We start from the raw sequence: 25,974 nt of genomic DNA, 5'->3' as shown, positions 1-25,974 counted from the left end.
CTTCAGTCCCACCAATGAAAAAAGAAAAATGTATATATTTAATAAAATAAGGAATAAATGGTTTATATTAATAAGCTGTTTTCCCCCAACGATATTAATTTTGAGATGGTACGGTAGTAATCTGTTGAGCTTCTGCGTGTAGAGGTAAAGGCTGGCAGAAGCAGCGTCATCTGCGTCAGTAAGACCTTGCAGTAGGGACATACAGTCTTAGGGTCCACACTGATTATTTGCGTTGGTTCCCGCATATCAGTGAGTTGCGTTTATTGACAGAGACTCTGTGTTATTTTGAATTATCGACTGTGTAATAAATACAAAGTGCAGCTGTGCTCCGTGGGCTCCGTGCAGTGATATAATACACATCTGGGTGGTGGTGCTTTCACTCTTCAGAGGTGCTCAGAGACCCCTTTCCATTCCCTTGAATTTGTTTGCAAAAATGAAAAAAAAAAAAACATATATACTGTGGCCATTGCTATCTCTAAATGTATTACATTCTCTCATACAGATGGAGCCCTGCTCATCTATCCCTTTTAATAGGGTTAACTGAGCCAGTGCTGTCGGATTTAGGGCCTAATTCAGACCTGATCTCAGCAGCAAATTTGTTAGCAGTTGGGCAAAACCATGTGCACTGCAGGGGGGCAGATGTAACATGTGCAGAGAGAGATAGATTTGGGAGCGGGTGTGCTCAAACTGAAATCTAAATTGCAGTGTAAAAATAAAGCAGCCAGTATTTACCCTGCACAGAAACAAAATAACCCACCCAAATCTAACTCTCTCTGCACGTTACATCTGTCCCCCCTGCAGTGCACATGGTTTTGCCCAACTGCTAAGAAATTTGCTGCTGCGATCAGGTCTGAATTACCCCCCTAATCCTCTGCTGTATCTGTATTGTATTGCAGCTGAGAACAATAGATGAAAGGTTTATGCTAATAAGCCTTGGTGCACCTAGGTGCAGCAGAGAAGGCTAGATGAGCGTGGCTCCAGCTATATATCGGAAACCAGTGACCTCACTGATGTGCAGCATTTGGGCATTATCAGGGGTGTCACTAGCTCCCAGTGTCATTCCTATTAATGTATGGGGTTGAGGCCCCCGCCACCACTGTCTCCAAAGTGCATCACGCCCAAGACTGTCGCAACTGTCTCACAGATTAGAGCTCATCAGTGCAAATACTGAACATCAGATTTTCCAGTTAGAATAACTTTATTGGATCATTGTGAAGTCTTATTTTGTATAGTGAGTTACAGATTTTGCCTGTCTGAATGGGAAGGGGGGTGTAAGCGCATTCTAGAACCGCTCCGGAATAAACTGCTGATTGGCTTTCACACACTTGGAGGTGACCTTTCCATTGGTTCCTCTACTCCCCCTTGTAATGATGATTCCCAGGATACTGGTCACTTGTGTCAGTATGAGTCGCCCATGTCATCTCGGCCGTAACTAGGATGATAAAAATGTTTCTACATTATTTTATTCCATAAACAATTTTAATAGTTAAAAATAAACCATATTTTGATTTATACATATAGATACTATGAGATTGAAACATCATAATGTACCAGTGGCCTACAGATGATGTGTCTTCATACACCAAGCCTCAATACGCCCTATGCCGCTTGAGACGCCCGGTGCAATTGAGCTGCACACAGAGTATTGTAGAGTAGTGACTTTTTAAATTACCGAGACGCTTGGGTGCGACTTCGACCGCACAGGGAATTATTATTTACATATGTATGGAGACGAAGCAGAATGGAACTTGGCGTGTAAAACAAAAAACGCGGCTGCTGCATTGTGGCACTTTGGATACAGATTCGGACTCATTTACACACAGCTGTAAAAGTGTTGCATATCAAATTACGCAACACAGTCTTGTCAAGCGGTCTTTCTCTTACGTCCTAGAGGATGCTGGGGTCCATTTTAGTACCATGGGGTATAGACGGGTCCACTAGGAGTCATTGGCACTTTAAGACCTTAATGGTGTCGGCTGGCTCCTCCCTTTGTCTCTCCTACCAGACTCAGTTTAGAAACTGTGCCCGACGGAGCCGGTCACAGCTAGGGGAGCTCCATAGGAGTTTTTCTAGTTTTATTATTTTTCTTAGAGTTAGCCACAGGGAGGCTGCTGGCAACAGCCTCCCTGCTTTGTGGTACTTAGGGGGGGAGTAGTGTCCAACCCTGAGAGGTTAATGGCCACTAGCTCCGCTGACAGGACACTGAGCTCCTGAGGGTGATGATCGTTAGCCGCCCGAGGCAACCGCTCACTCCCGCAGCATGCCGCCACTCCCTAACAGAGCCAGAAGATTCCGGTGGTGAGTGTGTCACCGGTGACCCGACCAGCGGGAAGCCGGTGTGAATGGCGGCATAAGGGTTGGAGCGCAGTTCTATCTGCGCTCCGGAGAGCTCAGTGGTACACAGTGCGGTGCTATGATGGGCGTCCTGAGCCAGCGCAAATACCCTACATTGGTCACTCAAGGCTATCGGGGACCTCTGTAACGCTGCTAGCACATACCTCAGGCCAGTATAAAGATTTGAAAGTGCTGGAAGACGCGCCATGTTCAGAGGGCGGAGCTTCTCCTCAGTGCAGACCCAGCAGCTTCCAGCGCCATTTTCTCCCTGCAGATACACCTACAGAGACGCTGACAGGGAAGGGCTTTCCATCCACACGACTCCAGCTATCCTGTGCGGTACCAGGGGGTTGTAGAAGGGGGGTGGGGAAGGAGGCTGTCAATTACTGTGTAGTCTATTAAGGGTACTCAGTTGGGGACTCTGTGACTTATGCTGCAAAGGAAGTTTCTTCTCCATAGGAATCCATTCCATGTACCCAGGAACGTAATGTCTTGTCTCAGGCTTCTATATCTGTGCCAGATTGGCTTACTTCCATTAAAGGAATGCTCTCTCAGATCTCTACTAGTGTAGCTCATACTGAGACTGAAACTCAGGTGTTAACGAATTCCATGGCAGTCTGATCAGGGTCTGTTCTTATTCCTTCTAAAGGGCCCTACACACTGGCCGACCCGCCGCCGAGCTGCCCGACGGCGGATACGGCCGACGAGCGACCCGGCGGCGGGGGGGCAGTGACGGGGGGAGAGAAGTTTCTTCACTCCCCCCGTCACCCGGCTGCATTGAAGTGCAGGCAAATATGGACGAGATCGTCCATATTGGCCTGCATGTACAGCCGACATCGTTCATCGCTGGAGCCTCCACACTGAAAGATATGAACTGAAAGATATGAACGAGTTCTCGTTCATTTATGAACGAGATCGTTCATATCTTTCCAAAAAATCGGCCAGTGTGTAGGGTCTATAACTCCCCTAGCACATGTCCAAAGAAGCTGACACTTGGCCAGATTATGCAAGCCGACACGGATACCGACTCAGACACGGCAGACTGTGATGGGGATGTGCTGAGGGGGGCGGCATCCCTTGCAAAGGGTGTGCAGCTCATGATTGAGGCCATTAGGGATGTGTTACACATTACTGACACACCACCTGAGCAGGTTGAGGAGGCTTACTTCACTGACCATAAGAAAGCTTTGCTAACCTTCCCTGTGTCTAAAGAATTAAACGCTATTTCTCTTACATCCTAGAGGATGTTGGGGAGCATCATAGACCATGGGGTATAGACGGGTCCTGTGGAGCCTTGGGCACTATAACATTTGAATAGTGTGGGTTGGCTCCTCCCTTTATGCCTCTCCTCCAGACCTCAGTTTAGAAATTGTGCCCGAGAGAGCTCCAGAAGAGGAGCCAGGAAAAGAATATTTCTAAGTTTTAAGTTACAGGGAGACTGCTGGCAACAGCCTCCCTGCTTCGTGGGACTCAGAGGGGGCAGCAGGAACCAGCTTCCTAGAGAGTTAATGGCTTCTGCTCCCGCTGACAGGACACCATTAGCTCCTGAGGGTACTAATCGCATAGCCCCTGATGGCGAACGCTCACTCCTGCAGCACCAGCCGCCACTCCCTGAAACTGCCAGAAGACGTCGAGTGGTGAGTACTAATACGCTAACGATCCGACAGCGGAAAGCTAGCATCTATGACGGCTGACGGGACGGAGACGCAGGTATGAGACGCTGCGCACCGCTAGCTTAAACTGCATTCCATTGGGTGCAGAGCGCGGGGGGGGGGGGGGGGGGTGCTCTGAGCTGGCATACTACCCTAAACTGGCACAGTGGCAAACAGGGGTTATTAACCCTGTTTGCGTATAAATCCCTCCGGCCAGTATAAATAACAAAACGCGGGAGATTCTGCGCCATTTTGGCTCTTTTTCAGCTCCAGCCCACCGGCGCCATTTTAAGAAGCTGCACGGACCGCACAGGACGCGCGGCAGGGACGCTGGCCTCCTCTTCACCTCTTCACTCCTTGTGGTACCAGGGTGTTATAGAAAGGGGGGAGCGCATTTTGGTGGATTATAGGACCTATATGGTGTGTGTGCGTGTGTATATATGTGTGTATGTATATATGTGTGTATGTGTATGTATGTATGTATGTGTGTGTGTGTGTGTGTGTGTGTATGTATGTATGTATGTATGTATATATATATATATATATATATATATATATATATATTTCTCTAACGTCCTAGTGGATGCTGGGACTCCGTCAGGACCATGGGGGGAATAGCGGGCTCCGCAGGAGACAGGGCACATCTAAAAAAGCTTTTAGGTCACATGGTGCGTACTGGCTCCTCCCCCTATGACCCTCTTCCAAGCCCCAGTTAGGTTTTTGTGCCCGTCCGAGAGGGTGCAATCTAGGTGGCTCTCCTAAAGAGCTGTTTAGAAAAGTTTTTTTTTTTAGGTTTCAATCTCAGTGATTCCTGCTGGCAACAGGATCACTGCATCGAGGGACTTAGGGGAGAGATTTCCAACTCACCTGCGTGCAGGATGGATTGGAGTCTTAGGCTACTGGACACTTAGCTCCAGAGGGAGTCGGAACACAGGTCAGCCTGGGGTTCGTCCCGGAGCCGCGCCGCCGATCCCCCTTACAGACGCTGAAGAGACGGCAGAACGGAGGTCCGGAAAGCAGGCGGCAGAAGACTCCTCAGTCTTCTTGAAGGTAGCGCACAGCACGGCAGCTGTGCGCCATTGTTGTCACACGGCTCACTGACTCAGTCACGGAGGGTGCAGGGCGCTGCTGGGGGCGCCCTGGGCAGCAATATAATTACCTTTAGTGGCAAAATAAATACATCACATATAGCCATTAAGGCTATATGTATGTATTTTAACCCAGGCCAGTTTCTTAAAAACCGGGGAAAAAGCCCGCCGAAAAAGGGGCGGAGCTTATTCTCCTCAGCACTCAGCGCCATTTTCCTGCTCAGCTCCGCTGGTGAGGAAGGCTCCCAGGTCTCTCCCCTGCACTGCACTACAGAAACAGGGTAACAAAGAGAAGGGGGGCATAAATTGGCGATATTTATATATTAAGAGCGCATATATAGTAAACATCACCTTCTAGGGTTGTTTATATACATTTATAGCGCTTTTGGTGTGTGCTGGCAAACTCTCCCTCTGTCTCCCCAAAGGGCTAGGGGGTCCTGTCTTCGATTAGAGCATTCCCTGTGTGGCTGCTGTGTGTCGGTACGTGTGTGTCGACATGTATGAGGACGATGTTGGTGTGGAGGCAGAGCAATTGCCGATGATGGTAATGTCACCCCCTAGGGAGTCGACACCGGAATGGATGGCTTTAGTTATGGAATTACGTGATAATGTCAGCACATTACAAAAGTCAGTTGACGAAATAAGACGCCCGGCAAACCAGTTAGTACCGGTTCAGGCGTCTCAGACACCGTCAGGGGCTGTAAAACGTCCTTTACCTCAGTCAGTCGACACGGGTACCGACACAGATGAATCTAGTGTCGACGGTGAAGAAACAAACGTATTTTCCAATAGGGCCACACGTTATATGATCACGGCAATGAAGGAGGCTTTGCAGATCTCTGATACTGCTGGTACCTCAAAAAGGGGTATTATGTGGGGGGTGAAAAAACTACCTGTATTTTTTCCAGAATCAGAGGAATTGAATGACGTGTGTGATGAAGCGTGGGTTAACCCCGATAGAAAACTGCTAATTTCCAAGAAGTTATTGGCATTATACCCTTTCCCACCAGAGGTTAGGGCGCGCTGGGAAACACCCCCTAGGGTGGATAAGGCGCTCACACGTTTATCAAAGCAAGTGGCGTTGCCGTCTCCTGATACGGCCGCCCTCAAGGATCCAGCAGATAGGAGGCTGGAAACTACACTGAAGAGTATATACACACATACTGGTGTTATACTGCGACCGGCAATAGCCTCAGCCTGGATGTGCAGTGCTGGGGTAGTGTGGTTGGATTCTCTGACTGAAAATATTGATACCCTGGATAGGGACAGTATTTTATTGACTCTAGAGCAATTAAAGGATGCTTTCCTTTATATGCGAGATGCTCAGAGGGATGTTTGTACTCTAGCATCAAGAGTAAGCGCGATGTCCATATCTGCCAGAAGAAGTTTATGGACGCGACAGTGGTCAGGTGATGCGGATTCCAAGAGGCATATGGAAGTATTGCCATATAAAGGAGAGGAATTGTTTGGGGTCGGTCTTTCGGACCTGGTGGCCACGGCAACTGCCGGCAAATCCACTTTTTTACCTCAGACCCCCTCCCAACAGAAAAAGACACCGTCTTTTCAGCCGCAGTCCTTTCGCTCCTATAAAAAGCGACCAAAAGGACAGTCTTCTCTGCCGCGAGGCAGAGGAAAGGGTAAGAAAGGGCAGCAAGCAGCCCCTGCCCAGGAACAGAAGCCCGCCCCGGCTTCTACAAAGCCATCAGCATGACGCTGGGGCTTTACAAGCGGACTCAGGAACGGTGGGGGGTCGACTCAAGATTTTCAGCAATCAATGGGTTCACTCACAAGTGGACCCGTGGGTCCTGCAGATAGTATCTCAGGGTTACATGCTGGAGTTCGAAAGGTCTCCCCCTCGCCGGTTCCTAAAGTCTGCTTTACCAACGTCTCCCTCAGAAAGGACGTCGGTTTTGGAAGCCATTCACAAGCTGTATTCTCAGCAGGTGATAGTCAAGGTACCCCTCCTACAACAGGGAAAGGGGTATTATTCCACACTATTTGTGGTACCGAAACCGGACGGTTCGGTAAGGCCTATTCTAAATCTGAAATCCTTGAACCTGTACATAAAGAAATTCAAGTTCAAGATGGAGTCACTCAGAGCAGTGATAGCGAATCTGGAAGAAGGAGACTTCATGGTGTCCTTGGACATAAAAGATGCTTATCTACATGTCCCGATTTACCCCTCACACCAAGGGTATCTCAGGTTCGTGATACAAGACTGTCATTATCAGTTTCAAACGCTGCCGTTTGGGTTGTCCACGGCCCCTCGGGTCTTTACCAAGGTAATGACCGAAATGATGGTTCTTCTACGAAGAAAAGGCGTATTAATTATCCCTTACTTGGACGATCTCCTGATAAGGGCAAAGTCCAGAGAACAGCTGGAAGTCGGTGTAGCGCTAACACAAGTAGTGCTTCAGCAACACGGGTGGATTCTAAATCTTCCAAAATCTCAATTGACCCCGACAACACATCTGCTGTTCCTGGGCATGATTCTGGACACGGTTCAGAAAAAGGTATTTCTCCCGGAAGAGAAAGCAAGGGAGTTATCCGAACTTGTCAAGAACCTCCTAAAACCAGGAACTGTGTCAGTACATCAATGCACAAGAGTCCTGGGAAAGATGGTGGCTTCGTACGAAGCGATTCCATTCGGCAGATTCCATGCACGAACATTTCAGTGGGATCTGCTGGACAAATGGTCCGGATCGCATCTGCACATGCATCAGCGGATAACACTGTCACCGAGAACAAGGTTGTCTCTCCTGTGGTGGTTGCAGACTGCCCATCTGTTAGTGGGCCGCAGATTCGGCATACAGGACTGGGTCCTGGTGACTACGGATGCCAGCCTACGAGGTTGGGGAGCAGTCACAAAGGGAAGAAACTTCCAGGGCGTGTGGTCAAACCTGGAGACGTCTCTTCACATAAATATACTGGAGCTAAGAGCGATCTACAATGCTCTAAGCCTGGCAAAATCGCTGCTTCAGGGTCAGCCGGTGTTGATCCAGTCCGACAACATCACGGCAGTCGCCCACGTAAACCGACAAGGCGGCACGAGAAGCAGGAGCGCAATGGCAGAAGCTGCAAGGATTCTGCGCTGGGCGGAGAATCATGTCGTAGCACTGTCAGCAGTGTTCATCCCGGGAGTGGACAACTGGGAAGCAGATTTCCTCAGCAGACACGACCTTCACCCGGGAGAGTGGGGACTTCATCCAGAAGTTTTCCACATGATTGTGAACCGTTGGGAAAAACCAAAGGTGGACATGATGGCGTCTCGCCTCAACAAAAAATTGGACAGGTATTGCGCCAGGTCAAGAGACCCTCAGGCAATAGCTGTGGACGCTCTGGTAACACCGTGGGTGTACCAGTCAGTGTATGTGTTCCCTCCTCTGCCTCTCATACCAAAGGTACTGAGAATTATACGGAAAAGAGGAGTAAGAACAATACTGGTAGCTCCGGACTGGCCAAGAAGAACTTGGTATCCGGAACTTCAAGAGATGCTCACGGAGGATCCGTGGCCTCTACCTCTAAGAAGGGATCTGCTTCAGCAGGGACCTTGTATGTTCCAAGACTTACCGCGGCTGCGTTTGACGGCATGGCGGTTGAACGCCGGATTCTAAAAGAGAAGGGCATTCCTGAGGAAGTTATTCCTACTTTAATTAAAGCCAGGAAAGAAGTGACCGCACAACATTATCACCACATTTGGAGAAAATATGTTGCGTGGTGTGAGGCCAAGAAGGCTCCAACGGAAGAATTTCAATTGGGTCGATTCTTACATTTCCTGCAAGCAGGATTGTCTATGGGCCTCAAATTGGGGTCCATTAAAGTTCAAATTTCGGCCTTATCAATTTTCTTCCAGAAGGAATTGGCGTCAGTGCCTGAAGTACAAACTTTTGTCAAAGGTGTACTACATATACAACCCCCAATAGTGCCTCCAGTGGCACCGTGGGATTTGAACGTGGTTCTAAATTTTCTCAAATCTCATTGGTTTGAGCCTTTAAAATCGGTAGATTTAAAATACCTTACATGGAAGGTAACCATGCTGTTGGCCCTGGCTTCAGCCAGGAGAGTTTCGGAGTTGGCAGCTTTGTCATACAAAAGCCCATATCTGATATTCCATTCGGACAGGGCAGAATTGAGGACACGTCCTCAATTTCTCCCTAAGGTGGTTTCGGCATTTCACTTGAACCAGCCTATTGTGGTGCCTGCGGCTACTAGCGACTTGGAGGACTCCAAGTTACTGGACGTTGTCAGAGCATTAAAAATATATATTTCAAGGACAGCTGGAGTCAGAAAATCTGACTCGTTGTTTACATTGTATGCACCCAACAAGTTGGGTGCTCCTGCGTCTAAACAGACGATTGCACGTTGGATATGTAGTACAATCCAACTTGCACATTCTGTGGCAGGCCTGCCACAGCCTAAATCTGTAAAGGCCCATTCCACAAGGAAAGTGGGCTCATCCTGGGCGGCTGCCCGAGGAGTCTCGGCATTACAACTTTGCCGAGCAGCTACGTGGTCAGGGGAGAACACGTTTGTAAAATTTTACAAATTTGATACTCTGGCTAAAGAGGACCTGGAGTTCTCTCATTCGGTGCTGCAGAGTCATCCGCACTCTCCCGCCCGTTTGGGAGCTTTGGTATAATCCCCATGGTCCTGACGGAGTCCCAGCATCCACTAGGACGTTAGAGAAAATAAGAATTTACTTACCGATAATTCTATTTCTCATAGTCCGTAGTGGATGCTGGGCGCCCATCCCAAGTGCGGATTGTCTGCAATGCTTGTACATAGTTATTGTTACAAAAATCGGGTTATTACTGTTGTTGTGAGCCATCTGTTCAGAGGCTACTTCGTTTGTGTTATCATACTGTTAACTGGGTTCAGATCACAAGTTGTACGGTGTGATTGGTGTGGCTGGTATGAGTCTTACCCGGGATTCAAGATCCTTCCTTATTGTGTACGCTCGTCCGGGCACAGTACCTAACTGAGGCTTGGAGGAGGGTCATAGGGGGAGGAGCCAGTACGCACCATGTGACCTAAAAGCTTTTTTAGATGTGCCCTGTCTCCTGCGGAGCCCGCTATTCCCCCCATGGTCCTGACGGAGTCCCAGCATCCACTACGGACTATGAGAAATAGAATTATCGGTAAGTAAATTCTTATTATATATATTATGCGCTGCATTATTTTAACCCTTTTCATAGCGCTGTGGGGGCTGGCTCATACTTCTGTGTCCTTCCAGATCTCAGTGCAGGACCTGTAAAACCCTGTGTGACTGTGAGTGTATGTACACAGTATTCTTGTATTTTTACAATGGAGACTTTAGAGGATGCAGAGGTTATTTCTACTGAGGGAGATTTCCTCCCTGATAAACAGGACTGTCTGTTCCATGATCCTTCTGTGGAAGAACCAGAAGGATAGGGGACCATTAAACATATGATTGCTCAGTTACATGACAGATTTATACAATCTGATAAGGAATTTCAGACTTGGAAGAGATCTATAGAAGATACCCTATGTACAGGTCCCTCTGCCTCAGCAGGGGGTCCCTCTTCAGGCCCCGCCAAACGCTCCTTGACGCGGTTACTTAATGTCAACACAGATACTGATGACGATACAGGGGACACTGACGGGGATTCTAAGGGGGCGGATGCTACCCTCTCTAAGCGTATTCAGAATTTGATTACAAGTGTTAAGGAAGTGTTAGATATTCCTGATGAAACTCCTGCACAATGGAAGAAAGCTTATTTTCATTTGGATAAGAAGCCTGTAGTTACTTTTCCTGTGTCGGAAGATTTAAATGCTCTGTTTAGTGAGGCCTGGAAGACTCCAGAAAAGAAATTCCAATTACCTAAGAGACTATTACTGGCCTATCCCTTTCCTGAGGGTGATAGAAAAAAGTGGGAAACTTCTCCTGTAGTAGACGCCTCCCTGTCACGATTGTCCAAAGGGGTTACGTTAGCCGCCCCCGGCACGGCTTCACTGAAGGAACCGACGGACTGAAAAATTGAGAATACCCTCAAGTCTATATACTCAGCCAGTGGGGCTATACTTAGACCTACCATTGCAGGTGCATGGGTTTCTAATGTCATTGAATAGTATGCGGAAAATTTGCTTGCAGATATTGATACCATTGACAAGGATACAATTATATCCACATTGACTCATATTAAGGATTCGGCAGAATATATGGTTGAAGCCATGAAAGACATTGGCTTATTAGCGGCAAGGTCATCTGCCTTGGCGGTATCTGCGCGCAGGGGCCTCTGGCTTAACTAGTGGTCTGCAGAGGCTGAATCCAAGAAAAATGTAGAATCCCTACCCTATGAAGGGGAGGCTTTGTTTGGAGAACCACTAGATGCGTGGATATCTAAAACAACAGCAGGCAAGTCTGCTTTTCTTCCTTCTGCTGCTGCTCCTCCTACGAAGAAACCTTATTTTGGTCCATCTCCGTAACCTTTCAGAGGTGGTAAAGCGGGGAGAGCTAGAGGTTCCACCCCTTTCTTTCTTTGGTAGAGGAAGGAGTCAGGGACGTGGTGGTAAGCCTGCGACAGCAGGGCCTCAGGATGAGAAGACTGCTTCTGTTCCACCATCTACCCCACAATGACGCTGGGACTCCCCTGTGGGTGTTTAGTCGGGAGGTATCACAAAATCAACTGCGACTTTGCTTTCCTGTTTACAGTTAAAAGCTCCCTCCTGGCGGAATTGTCATAGACAATTACAGAGAATTCAAATGGCAATCGATAGAAATAGCAGAATTCTGCAGCCGAAAAAGATTATTCCACAATCTAATCCTACAGTAGACTGTCCTGAAGGAACAACCACTGACTTGCTATCAACACAAATTGAGATTGTGCCTTGTAATAAGGTTACCTCATTTACTACAGGGACACAGGTACTAGAATCAGACCTGGATCCGCTTCCAAAGAAGATTGTTTTTTTCTCATACGGTGGCTGACGCAGTGCAGCCTGAGACTACATCTCCAAAGGAGGTGTCCAATTTGAGTGCTTTGCAGAAGTGTAAACATCCTTTACCTAAATCTTCAAAGAGTCGTAAGGCTCCTTTGCCTAAAGCTGATGGTTGGGATACTTTATTCCAAGTGGATACTCCCACTCCTTGTGGGAGGTATCCTCCGGCTAGTTCTAGCATTGGGATCTCGGGAACAAAACCGTCCAGATCCAGTAGCTGCGGTTCTGACAAACCTCAGGGCCCTCATAGACCTGCAAAGACTTCTGAGTCTCGTTCTAAGAAGAAGGTTCCTTCTTCTTCAAAGTCAAGACCCAGGGCCTCGAAGGCTCTTACTGCTTCTAGGTTTGATGGTATGGAGGTCGAGCGAAAGCTTTTGGGCCGGAAAGGTATTCCGAACGAGGTCATTCCTACCCTGATTCAGGCTAGAAAAGCGGTGACGTCAAAACATTACCATAGAATTTGCCGAAAGTATGTCTCTTGGTGTCGAGAAGTTCCCTATGGAAGAATTCTGGTTGGGTGGATTTACTTCTTTTCCTACAGTCAGGAGTGGATGTAGGCCTAAAGTTAGGATCTATCAAGGTCCAAATTTTGGCCTTGTCCCATATTTTTCCAGAAACAATTGGCTACCCTTCCAGAGGTTCAGACTTTTATAAAAGGGGTTCTGCACATCCAACCTCCCTTTGTGCCTCCTACGGAGCCATGGGACCTTAATGTGGTATTGCTGTTCCTGCAATCGGAGTGGTTTGAACCTTTATGGAAGGCAGAATTAAAATTTCTTACATGGAAGGTAGTCACCTTGTTGGCTTTGGCATCCGCAAGGCGGGTGTCTGAATTGGGGGTCTTGTCTCACAAGTGCCTTTACCTGATTTTTCATGAGGATCGGGCTAAGTTGAGAACACGTCAGCAGTTCCTTCCAAAAGTTGTATCATCTTTTCATATCAACCAACCTATTGTGGTGCCCATAGCCACTGACGCTTCTATTACGGGGAAGTCCTTGGACGTTGTAAGGGCTTTAAAGATGTATGTCAAGAGGACTGCTCCTCTTCGAAAGTCAGAAGCATTGGCCCTCATTCCGAGTTGTTCGCTCGCAAGCTTCTTTAAGCAGCTTTGCACACGCTAAGCCGCCGCCTACTGGGAGTGAATCTTAGCTTATCAAAATTGCGAACGAAAGATTAGCAAAATAGCGAATAGAAACTTCTTAGCAGTTTCTGAGTAGCTCCAGACTTACTCTGCATCTGCGATCAGTTCAGTCAGTTTCGTTCCTGGTTTGACGTCACAAACACACCCAGCGTTCGCCCAGACACTCCCCCGTTTCTCCAGCCACTCCCGCGTTTTTCCCAGAAACAGTAGCGTTTTTCGCACACACCCATAAAACGGCCAGTTTCTGCCCAGAAACACCCACTTCCTGTCAATCACACTCCGATCACCAGAACGAAGAAAAAACCTCGTAATGCCGTGAGTAAAATACCTAACTGCATAGCAAATTTACTTGGCGCAGTCGCACTGCGGACATTGCGCATGCGCATTAGCGACTAATCGCTCCGTTGCGACAAAAAAATAACGCGCGAACAACTCTGAATGACCCCCATTGTTCGTGCTTTATGATCCCAATAAAATTGGGTTTCCTGCTTCTAAGCAGACTATTAGTCGCTGGATCTGTTGTACTGTCCAGCACGCTTATTCTTTGGCGGGACTGCCGAAACCGACTTCGGTCAAGGCTCACTCTACTTGTAAAGTGGGTTCTTCCTGAGCGGCTGCCCGGGGTGTCTCGGCACTTCAGCTTTGCCAAGCAGCTACGTGGTCAGGATCAAACACATTTGCAAAGTTCTACAAGTTTGATACTTTGGCCTCTGATGACCTCCAGTTTGGTCAATCAGTTTTGCAGGGAACTTCAGCACTTTCCCTCCCCTAGTGGGAGCTTTGGTATTGGCCCCATGGTCTATGACGCTCCCCAACATCCTCTAGGACAGGCATTCCCAACCATGGTCCTCAAGGCACACCAACAGTGCAGGTTTTAGTGATATCCAGGCTGCAGCACAGATGGTTAAATCAAAATAACTGAGCTACTAATTATGTCACCTGTGCTGAAGCCTGGATATCGCTAAAACCTGCACTGTTAGTGTGCCTTGAGGACCGTGGTTGGGAATGCCTGCTCTAGGACGTAAGAGAAAATAGGATTTTAATATACCTACCGGTAAATCCTTTTCTCGTAGTCCGTAGAGTATGTTGGGCGCCCGCCCAGTGCTTCTGTTCCCTGTGCAGTTATTACTTAAGTAATGGCAGCTGTTGCTGCCACTCTTTGGTTCATGTATATTGACGTGTTTTCGTTGAGTTAGATGTGGTTGCATGTTATAAGTTCAGTGTGAGTTGGTGTGAATCTCGCCACACAACATTGTAGTATCCTGTCTCGAGGTTGTCCGTCTCCTCGGGCACAGTTCCTAAGCTGAGGTCTGGAGGAGGGGCATAGAGGGAGGAGCCAACCCACACTATTCAAATTTTATAGTGCCCAAGGCTCCACAGGACCCGTCTATACCCCATGGTCTATGATGCTCCCCAACATCCTCTACGGACTACGAGAAAAGGATTTACCGGTAGGTATATTAAAATCCTATTTGAAAATCCTGGGAAAACCCGGAGAAAAAATTCTAGATCCCAAAACGGGTTCTGGTTGCTTTTCCCTTCCCTGAGGAGGATAGAAAGAAATGGGAAAACCCACCCATAGTGGACGCGTCTGTCTCCAGACTGTCAAAAAAGGTGGTTTTACCTGTCCCGGGATCTACCATGTTAAAAGAACCGGCTGATCGTAAGAATGACACTACCCTCAAATCCATGTACACTGCTTCAGGAGTGGCGTTGAGGCCCACTATTGCCTGTGCATGGATTTCTAAAGCAATAGTAAAGTTGTCGGGCACATTAGTAGAGGATTTGGATACGATTTGTTTTTACGTAACATACAGGATTCTGTGGGTTTCATGGTGGAGTCCATGAAGGACCTGGGTACTCTGAATGTAAGGATATCTTCCATGGCTGTCTCAGCTCGCATGGGACTCTGGCTACGCCAATGGTCTGCAGATGCGGAATCCAGGAGACGTGTGGAGAACCTACCCTTCACAGGTCAGGCTCTATTTGGGGAAGCGTTGGATGCATGGATTTCCACGGCAACCGCGGGTAAGTCACTTTTTCTTCCCTCAGCTGCTCTTTCTACGAAGAAACCCTTTTCCTCATCTACTTCGCAGTCCTTTCAGAACGCTAAGACAAAAAAGTCCAAGCCTCCTACCACCTTCTTTAGAGGTGGTCGGGTAAAATCCAAGAAACCTGCAAATGCAGGTTCCCAGGACCAGAAGCCTCCTTCTGGTTCCTCAAATCCTCAGCATGACGGTGGTCCGCCCGGCCTGGAGATCGGACAGGTGGGAGCAAGACTCAGACATTTCAGCCACGTCTGGGTGTCGTCCGGCCTGGATACAGGCTATTGTGTCCCAGGGGTTACAGACTGAAGTTTCAAGAGCTTCCGCCTCACCGATTCTTCAAATCAGGCTTGCCAGCTTTACTGACAGAAAGGGCTATCCTACAGGAAGCCATCCGAAAATTAGAACAGTCAGAGGTCGTTGTTCCAGTTCCGTCTCATCTGCAGCAAGGGTTACTATTCAAACCTTTTCGTGCTACCGAAACCGGATGGTTCGGTCAGACCGATTTTGAACTTGAAATCATTAAACCCTTACCTGAGGGAGTTCAAATTCAAAATGGAGTCTGAGAGTGGTGAACTCAGGTCTGGAGAGTTTCTGGTGTCGCTAGATATCAAGGATGCGTACCTCCACATCCCAATTTGGCCGCCGCGTCAGGCTTATCCCAGTGACTGTCTAACAGTGCAAATCTATCCAAGCACTGCCGTTCGATGTCTCCACGGCACCGAGGGTGTTCACCAAGGTGATGGCAGTGATGATGGTTCTCCGACGCAGATGGAGAGTGAACATAATTCCATATCTGGACGATCTGCTGATAAAGGCATCGTCCAGGGAGACGTTGTTACAGTCCATTGCTCTCACGACTCATCTGCTCAGAGAACATGGTTGGATCCTGAACCATCCAAAGTCACATTTGGAGCCGACAAGGAGATTGTCTTTCCTGGGGATGAGCCTCGACACGGACGTGCAGAGGATGTTTCTGCCGGTGGAGAAAGCGTTGGTGATACAGTCAATGGTCCGGGATGTCTTGAAGCCTGCCCGGGTATCGGTTCATCAGTGCATTCGCCTTCTGGGGAAGATAGTTGCCTCCTACGAGGCTCTACAGTACGGAAGATTTCATGCTCTGTCATTCCAACTGGATCTCCTGGACCAGTGGTCGGGATCTCACCTACACATTCACCAGAGGATACGTCTGTCGCCGAAAGCAAGGATTTCACTCCTCTAGTGGCTGCATACGTCTCACCTTCTGGTGGGCCGCAGGTTCGAGTTTCAGAACTGGATCCTTCTAACCACGGATGCAAGTCTCAGAGGTTGGGGTGCAGTCACCCAAGGGGAATCCTTCCAAGGAAGGTGGTCAAGTCGGGAATCCCTTCTTCCAATAAACATCCTGGAGCTAAGAGCTGTGTACAACGGTCTTCTACAAGCAGCACACCTTCTGCAGGATCAGGCCATTCAAGTGCAGTCGGACAATGTAACGACAGTGGCCTACATAAACCGACAGGGCGGAAATGAAGAGCAGAGCTGCGATGTCAGAGGTGTCAAGAATCCTCCTCTGGGCAGAAAGGCACGCAGTGGCGCTGTCAGCAATCTTCATTCCAGGAGTGGACAACTGGGAAGCGGACTTCCTCAGCAGGCACGATCTCCATCCAGGAGAGTGGGGCCTTCATCCGGAGGTGTTCGCTGAGGTGACAAGTCTTTGGGGTGTACCTCAAATAGACATGATGGCCTCCCCTTTCAACAAGGAGCTTCGGAGGTACTGTTCCAGGTCGAGAGACCCACAAGCAGTGGCGGTAACTCCGTGGCTGTTTAAGTCACTGTACGTGTTTCCTCCACTTCCATTCATCCCAAGGATTCTAAAGCTTGAAAAAGAGCAAGAGTTCAGGCGATCCTCATTGCTCCGGACTGGCCAAGGAGGGCTTGGTACGCAGAACTTCTGGAGTAGTTGCTGGAAGATCCGAGGCCTCTTCTTCGAGAGGACCTTCTGCAATAGTGGCCGTTCGCTTATCAAGACTTACTGCGGCTACGTTTGACGGCATGGAGATTGAACGCCAGATCTTAGCTTGGAGGGGATTCCGAGCAAGGTTATTCCTACCCTGATACAGGCTAGGAAGGGAGTAACGTCTAAACATTATCATCGCATTTGGAAAAAATGTGTCTTGGTGTGAATCCAAGAAGTTTCCTACGGTGGAGTTTCACCTTGGACGGTTTCTCCTCCTCCTGCAAGCAGGTGCGGGTATGGGCCTGCGCTTGGGATCTGTAAAGGTCCAGATTTCGGCTTTATCCATTTTCTTCCAGAAACAATTGGCTGCCCTCCCTGAGGGTCAGATTTTTTGAAATGGGTTCTGCACATCCAGCCTCCCTTTGTGGCGCCAACGGCAACCTGGGATCTTAATGTGGTGTTGCATTTTCTGCAGTCGGATTGGTTTAAGCCTTTCCAGGAGGCTGAGGTCAAGTTTCTCACGTGGAAGGCTGTCACTTTGTTGGCCTTAGCTTCTGCTCGACGTGTGTCTGAATTGGGGGTGTTGTCCTGTAAAAGAGCCCCTACTTAATCTTCCATGAAGATAGGGCTGAGCTCAGGAAATCGGACTCTGTTTGTCCTATATGATCCCAAGAAAATTGGGTGTTCTGCTTCTAAGCAGACAATTTCTTGCTGGATCAGGTTCACTATTCAGTATGCATATTCACCAAAATCTGTAAAGGCCCACTCTACTCGTAAGGTGGGTTCTTCCTGGGCGGCTGCCCGGGGTGTCTCGGCTTTGCAACTTTGCCGCTTTGCCGAGCAGCTACTTGGTCTGGGTCGAACACGTTTGCCAAGTTCTACAAGTTCGATACTTTGACCAAACTGCAGGTCCTCAGAGGCCAATCAGTACTGCAGGAGCCTCCGCGTTCTCCCTCCCGTTCTGGGAGCTTTGGTACATCCCCATGGTACTAAAATGGACCCCAGCATCCTCTAGGACAGGCCTGGCCAACCTGTGGCTCTCCATATGTTGTGAAACTACACATCCCAGCATGCCCTGCCACAGTTTTAGCATTCCTTAATAGCAAAACTGCGGCAAAGCATGATGGGACTTGTAGTTTTACAACAGCTGGAGAGCCACAGGTTGGCCAGGCCTGCTCTAGGACGTAAGAGAAAATAGGATTTTAATTACCTACCGGTAAATCCTTTTCTCGTACTCCGTAGAGGATGCTGGGCCCCTACCCAGCGCTTCGTTATCCTGCAGTGGTTACTTGGTTCAGTACTGCTTTGTTCTTGGTTAAGTACTGCGTTTTTACTGGGTTCAGTAATGTTTTCAGCTGTTGCCGAGTTTTCAGGCTAGTTAGCTTGGTTTGCTTTGTTTGTGTGAACTGGTATGAATCTCGCCACTATCTGTGTATAATAATCCTTCTCTCCTCGAAGTTGTCAGTCTCCTCGGGCATAGTTTCTAGACTGAGTCTGGTAGGAGGGAAATAGAGGGAGGAGCCAGCCCACACAATTAAACTCTTAAAGTGCCAATGGCTCCTAGTGGACCAGTCTATACCCCATGGTACTAAAATGGACCCCAGCATCCTCTACGGACTACGAGAAAAGGATTTACCGGTAGGTAATTAAAATCCTATTTTTACCATCCGATATTTAACTTGTGCAACGAAAATGCACATTCAAGCGAAAACAGGGCTCTACACAAGCTGATTAGCACAGGACATGGCACTCCGAGAATGAGTGTTTGGCACGGCTGCGACAATAGTTTGAGGACACATCTATACATGCAATTGAAACAGCCATTTTTTTTTGTGCTGTACCAATATGGCGTTTACCAATTCATTAGCAACTAGTAAGAACACTGAAACGTTGATGTCATTCGTTTAGTGATATCACCAGTTTTATGGGACAATTCAGAGACAGAATGACTGTATTAATAACTATGGATGCATGATGTAATGGGAAACTTTGTCGCACAGCTATTATACCTGGGGTATGGGGATAAGTTGATCAGAGAGAGAGAAAACATGAAGTTCACTGCTTAACTTACCCTAGCTACGGTAATAACAGAATAACAGAAGTCATCTATTCTTGCTAAGCTTTAACGTTTTTACCTGTTAAATCCTCCGCCTTGCATCCCATCCTGAGAAGAGCCATATCTTCCAGTTCTTCGCGACCCTTCTGTCTTTAAGCCCTGGCTGAAAGATCCAGACCTATGGCTCAGTCCACTCTTCTTTTGTCGTCCTCCCGATGATGAGCCAAAGTTCTGTGTTTGTCCGGAGAACTGATCTTTTAGTCCCCCTAACAAGCCTCTCTTACCACCCCCAGATCCTGATAAGCCAGCCCCCTGTGTTAGTCCAGATAATTGATTTTTCAGTCCCCCTAACAAGCCTTTCTTACCACCCCCGGATCCTAATAAACCAGCAGCCCCCTGTGTTAGTCCAGATAACTGATCTTTTAGTCCTCCTAACAAGCCTTTCTTACCACCCCCGGATCCTAATAAGCCAGCAGCCCCCTGTGTTAGTCCAGATAACTGATCTTTTAGTCCTCCTAACAAGCCTTTCTTACCAGCCCCAGATCCTGATAAGCCAAGTGTTTGGGCTAAGCCAGAAAGCATATTCTTCTGTCCACCTGATGATGATCCAAAAATATTGGCTAGGCCAGATAACTGTTCTAACGACCTCGGCTTTCTAAGGCCATGCTTTTCATCTGGCTTTCCACCACTGGAGTCCATCATTTCATGACCTTTTTTAGAAAAATAAAAACAAAGGGTCATATGAGAAACCTTCAGGTTGCTTTATAAGCTGTTTATTTCAAGATTATCCATTGCCTGCTTGTCTTTATGTGCATTTCCTCACCCCACTGTGATTGATTAACAGTCCTGTTTATCTAGCAGAGGTGTCAGGAGAATTTTGAACTTTAGTGATCCAACACTGCTTGTGCTGAGTGCTCTGATTGGTCAGCTACTCATACAGCCACTAAGTGCCCTCGAAACAAAACTACTGGATTCCTACTGCTATTTGGGTAGCGGTAGGTGTACCAGTGTTTTTGGTTTTGGGTGAATAGTTTCTTTTTGATTGTATAAAACACTCTTCATTCACTCTGGCTACGGGCCTAAAAGAGCCTCCAGACTTACTGGTACATGTCCTTTTAACAAGATTGCAAGTATTTTTTTTTTTTTTTGATCATTGTAAATTAACCTTAGTGGTGGAAGGTGTCACCTTAGGATACCATTTTTGAGCACTTGTTCTTACCTGCAGAAGGTCCATCCCTATTCTACTAATGAAGGTTTATAACACTGTTCCTAAAGGGGTTCTGGGAGGGTTTATAAATTATCTTTCATTCTTTTGTGAGTTTTCACTTTTTATATTGTTCCACAAAGGTTTCAAAGCGCCTTACCAAGTGCGTAAGTGTGGAAACCATGCAAACGAGAAGAATAAAATGCTAGAAGAAAAGACTTCCAGTACAAAACATTGCAGAAGACTGGCTTTATAACCATTGCTGTATATGCAGTCATACACACAGAAGTAGCACCTGCTGTTCAGCCTTAAGGTTTGGTGCTGTTGTTTGGGAAGGGAAAGCACATCGGAGAAAGATGTTCTTGTGTGAGCTTTAAACTCCAAAGGGAAGGAGCAGACAGACAGGGATGACTCAGAGAGTAGAGACGGTGAGTGAGGAGTATAGAGCGGTGAGTCCGGATGAGAGCTGGACAGGTTTAATAAAGAAATGGGTTTTCAGAGCCTATCTGGAGCTTTGGAGAAAGGTGGACATTCTGATTGGTGAGAGCGGTCTAGTGATGGCGGTCATTGGCAGAAAGAAGTGGGTAGTGGGAGATGAGGTTGTCGCTGTAAGGGAGAGTGGATTGGGTGGGGTGCTGTGTGTGATTGTGAGAAGTTAGAATTGGAGTGACTGGAAAGGGGAGCTAGTGTAGGACCTGTTGGAGAGGAGAGACAGATGTAGGGCCTGTTGGAGAAGGGAGGCAGCAGCAGTTCATTTGGAGAGGAAGATGAGCCGAGCAGAAGCACTGAGTAGAGTTGAAAGATGTAAGGGAGGCCATATACGATAAGGTTGCAGTAGTCCAGTCTAGAGATGACTAGTTAGTCTACTTAGTAGATGAGGGACTTTGTTTCCTCGTGGTAAGAAATAGTCTGATTCTGGAGATTTTTCGAAGGTGGAAGTGACGAGACTGGGAGAGGGACTGAACTTGGAGCTTGAAGGAGAGGGCGAAGGTAAGGATAATTCCAAGACAGCAGACATGTGTGATAGAAGAGATAGTGATGTAATTTGACAGTAAATTTGTGGGAGCAGAGGGGATGCGGGGGTTGGGAGTACAATCAGCACAGTTTCAGACTTGTTAACTTTAAGAAAGTGCTGGTACATCCAGGACAAATAGTGGAGACTCAGCTGTAGACATGAGTGAGGGGGAAAGGTCAGGAGAGGGGAGGTAGATCTGTGTGTCATCAGCATAGAAATGACATTGGGGTAAAAAAGAACCGATAAGCTTGCCTATGGAGGAAGTATACAGGGAGGAAAAAAAAGGGGACCAATAATAGTACCTTGGAGGAAGAACTTGAGTCATGAGAAGAGACATTGGGGCAGATGTTTTAACCTGGAGAAGGCATAAGGAAGTGATAAACCAGTGGTATGTGCAGGGTGATAAAGGCACCAGCCAATCAGCTTCAATATGTAAATTAACAGTTAGGATCTGATTGGCTGGTGCGTTTATCACTTCCTTATGCCGTCTCCAGGTTAATACATCTGCCCCAATGTGACCAGTGAGGTAGGAGGACAGCTAAAAGAGCTGTGTCACACAGACCAACGGAGGAAGGATTTGCAGGCCTAGCAGTTGTCCATAGTGTCAAAAGCATTGAAGAAATCAAGGAAAATTAGCAGAGGGCAATGGATTTGGATTTGGCAGAAAGAAAGTCATTACTAAATTTAGGTGGTGCATTTTTATCTGTAGAGTGTAGACGACAAAAGCCAGACTGAGGTGGTCAGTGGTGGGTTTTTAAAGGATATGAGAGACAAGAGCATGCTTGAAAGCAGAAAGGACAGTACCTGATGAGAGAGACAGAAAGGTTGAAGTGATGGGCAAGATGGGAATATGCAACGGGAGAGATGGCGTGGAGGAGGAGGGAGGTGATAGGAACAAAGAGGAAAGACTGTACAAGGACCGTGACTTAATTTCCAGAAACGTTGGAGGAGGAAGTTGGAGTTGGCAGGATACAGGCGAAGATGGGGGAGAAGGTGGGACAAGGATGGCCTGGAGGGCGGTGATGTCATGATGGATGGATTACATTTTGGATGTGAAGTGGGTTGTGAAGGTAATGGTGGAGAATGAGGAAGTGAGGGGGGCAGAGAAGGGAGTGAGAGGTATGTGAAAGGTAGTGTCTGTAAGAGAGGTGAGACAGTACTTCCGATATAACAATGGAATAGAAGCGTCCTATACCCTACAGCGGCTTTGGCCCTGACGCACACAAGCTGCTGATCGTCGTGTGTCTACAGCTATCAAAATATCCAGACTTGGTAACACACAGTGCTAATTTACTGAAATATATATCTGTGTGAGAGGACTGTGGATTGCCCCATGCAAGGGGGTGTCTGGAAGTGGTCCTACTCTTAATGTGCACTGTAGACAGTTCTATATGCCTACCATATAAATCCTTATTGTCTTGCATTATAGACTTACCTTGATCCTTGTGCAGCACACGCTCCTGATCATGATGACTATTTTCAGCTGGGGGTAACAGCGCAGAGAGCAGCACAATGCAGAGCAGTGTCTTCATCCTATACCAGGCTGGGGGTCTATCTGTAGGGACACGAGGCAGCTGGTCACCAGTACATCGTTTTACTGTAACTCTACAGGACGCTATACATAGTGACTTGATGTGAACGTTGCTCCAGTCGCCGTCTGCCTGCATAACCCCCACTAATGTCATTTTCATTATACAGAAAGACAAACCAGGAGGAGACAGATTCAGAAGCGCTATAATAGTGTGTAAAATAATGGTAACCTCTAAACCTGCAGCTTTATGTTACAGGATCCAACACTAAGTAAATGAAATTGTTCTTCTGATATAACAGACAGGCAGACCCATATTTAGTGGTTTAAAACCACTGATACACGTGAGATATGGATCCACCTTAGGTCCCAGGCTCCCAGCACCAATAAAGGATAATGTACCAGTGTTGGATTTCTGGGACTTTGCAGTTGTGAGGTTCAGACGCACTCATCCCCAGAAATTGCAGTACAGCTACATCACAGCTTTTCCTTCATACGACTAGGCTGGTGTGAGGACAAGTGTGCCCTGGTGGTGGCCGTAAGATGTAGAGGAAACAGTCGGGTTTCGTTATCTTGTGAATTGTCCCTGTATAAAGTGAAATGTGCCGGGGGGTTTTGTATTTATATTTACTGGTGATATAACCTGTGAGCAAGAACATAATTCCCCCTCATTTCACTGCATATTATTATAGTGTTGTACATAGGAATCATTGTATGCGGGCAGTAACTCACCGTGGCCGGACGGTCACTCCTGGGACAACAGCAGCTGGTGGTCAGGTTTTTGTCCAGCACATGTATAAATGTCCAGTTTATATCCCTTTTTATATGTTCCATCAGGTTAGGTGCAGTGTTGCCTGTATCATTATTTTGTGTTTGACTTTATAGTGTTGGAAGTTGTTGTTTGTGCTGCGTAACTGGACTTTTGTTATTGTTCTCTAAAACACACATATTACTCGGCCAAACGAAATGTCAAGCGATTAGCACAAAGTATTCTGTTTCAGCTGAGCTGATGCAGGAATTATTATTACTCCTCAAGCTTCTACACCGCGGAATGACTGCTAGTCTGTATATTGGTCCAATGACCTCACTGCATCTATGTCATAGCCAGAGTCTTCCCATACATTAGTTATGCAGCGAGGGACAAATAAGACGTTATTAGCAGAAGTGCGCTTAACATGTTTTAGCGGAAATAAAGCGTATAAAAATAAAACCACGAATACGTCCCAAGCTTTATTTTTTACCAAGAAGTAATCATATCCATAATGTCTATAGAAGTTGTTCATCTAACAATCAGTAAATCAATAGCAAAATAAATAGTTTGATGCATGACTTGACTCGCCAATCTTCTCGTCTCGTTATGACAGGAGCCGAGAACCATTACTCCTCGTTGTTCTGTTGGTGGTAGGACTACAGCATAGGTAGTGTTCATTCTAGCACCCTGCACCTTTCAAAACATGTGCAGTTCCTCTTTCCTGCCTGGGGTGTCGCTCTCTGCTCTGGTGCTCCTCATCACACTCTGCTCTGTATTTCAGTGCTCAGATACAGACCAGAGTGATCTGAGAAGCACCAGAGCAGAGAGCGACACCCCAGGCAGGAAAGAGGAACTGCACATGTTTTGAAAGGTGCAGGGTGCTAGAATGAACACTACATAGGGCAGTATTTTGGCTGGATGATTGATACAGCAATGTCGTGTTTAAGAGAATTAGGGTAATGCTTTTGGATATAGATGATATTCTTGTATTGCAGAGAGGTAGCCACTGGCCATGTGTCGGAGCGCTAGGAGGGAGTCATCACCGAGGGTTGGCTGGTTGGAGCAGGTTGGGCAATATGTATTGTGTGACAAAATAGTACAAGCGCCTCAGTAAGGCCCAGGGGAATGTGGGACAGGAAGCCCATGTCATTGTTACCATTACCACAGGGCAGGATCACACATAGGCGGTGAATGATAGCTCTGGGGAATTGGGGGGGGGGGGGAGACCCCATTTTTGTAAAGTTGTCCAACCCCCCAGTCTCTTCCAAACCCTTGTGCTGGAGAAGGGAGCACCATTCAGACAATGTCCCACAGCGGCGTATAACAAGCTGCATCACAACGAAGCAATGACCTCATCCGGTCCCATTTAAGGTCCTTAGAGTGGAACGCATTCTAGGAGGATGAGATGAGAGAGCCAGTCCTATATGGACTCGCACATAACGCCCAGTGCGGTCAGTTACAGCTATGGCCACTTTGCATCTCTTGCGGGTGGCCAGTTTTGTAAGCTGGACACCAGATTCATATTTCTGGAAGTAGGACCATGGCATCATGCAATGAGGACAAGTGTAAACTGGCATGGCCTCCGCTTCACCTAAAGCTTCCATCCAATACAGCGGACTAATTAAGACACTTGAGATAGATAATTTGGGGACTGCTACACTACAAGGGTATTTTGAGATGTAATAGACATTTCTCTGACGTCCTAGTGGATGCTGGGACTCCGTAAGGACCATGGGGATATAGCGGCTCCGCAGGAGACAGGGCACAATAATAAAAGCTTTAGGATCAGGTGGTGTGCACTGGCTCCTCCCCCTATGACCCTCCTCCAAGCCTCAGTTAGATTTTTGTGCCCGACGAGAAGGGTGCAATCTAGGTGGCTCTCCTGAGCTGCTTAGAATAAAAGTTTAAGTTAGGTTTTTTATTTTCAGTGAGTCCTGCTGGCAACAGGCTCACTGCTACGAGGGACTTAGGGGAGAGAAGTAAACTCACCTGCGTGCAGGATGGATTTGCTTCTTAGGCTACTGGACACCATTAGCTCCAGAGGGATCGAACACAGGCCCAGCCATGGAGTCCGGTCCCGGAGCCGTGCCGCCGACCCCCCTTGCAGATGCCGAAGTTGAAGAGGTCCAGAGGTCCAGAAACAGGCGGCAGAAGACTTTCAGTCTTCATAAGGTAGCGCACAGCACTGCAGCTGTGCGCCATTGTTGTCAGCACACTTCACCAACAGTCACCAACTGTCACTGAGGGTGCAGGGCGCTGGGGGG

The 25,974-nt window shown here is 47.6% G+C and overlaps 2 protein-coding genes across 5 annotated transcripts in view; one reads left to right on the top strand and one right to left on the bottom strand.

Annotated features, from left to right (window-relative positions):
- Window positions 1-25,974, top strand: part of SAAL1 (serum amyloid A like 1) — a 129,667-nt gene that overhangs the window by 50,653 nt on the left and 53,040 nt on the right. The window lies entirely within an intron of this gene.
- On the bottom strand, window positions 1,180-25,974 carry LOC134969862 (keratin, type I cytoskeletal 9-like). 4 transcript variants are annotated; one of them, XM_063946062.1, is made up of 4 exons: window positions 25,700-25,974; window positions 22,867-22,986; window positions 19,746-19,922; window positions 1,180-1,432 (listed from the first exon to the last, which is right to left on the bottom strand). In XM_063946062.1, exons 1-4 carry the CDS (start codon window positions 25,740-25,742, stop codon window positions 1,353-1,355), a joined length of 420 nt encoding a protein of 139 aa, XP_063802132.1. In that variant the 5' UTR covers window positions 25,743-25,974; the 3' UTR covers window positions 1,180-1,352. The 4 variants fall into 4 exon arrangements, with proteins under 4 accessions (XP_063802132.1, XP_063802129.1, XP_063802130.1 ...); XM_063946059.1 differs by having other exon boundaries at window positions 19,292-19,922; window positions 25,700-25,963; XM_063946060.1 differs by lacking the exon at window positions 25,700-25,974 and adding an exon at window positions 23,692-23,861 and having other exon boundaries at window positions 19,292-19,922.

This window comes from Pseudophryne corroboree, chromosome 11 (assembly GCF_028390025.1).
Source record: "Pseudophryne corroboree isolate aPseCor3 chromosome 11, aPseCor3.hap2, whole genome shotgun sequence".
Lineage (NCBI taxonomy): Eukaryota > Metazoa > Chordata > Amphibia > Anura > Myobatrachidae > Pseudophryne > Pseudophryne corroboree.
This window is presented reverse-complemented; position numbering and strand designations above follow the sequence as displayed.

Coding starts and splice junctions, on each gene's coding strand:
- LOC134969862 (XM_063946059.1), bottom strand. CDS start 25,742: ATGGTGTCCAGTAGCCTAAGAAGCAAATCCATCCTGCACGCAG. Junction 19,923..22,866: donor TGTGCTGCACAAGGATCAAG/GTAAGTCTATAA, acceptor TTTCTAAAAAAG/GTCATGAAATGATGGACTCC. Junction 1,433..19,291: donor CAAGGCGGAGGATTTAACAG/GTAAAAACGTTA, acceptor TTATCATCCTAG/TTACGGCCGAGATGACATGG.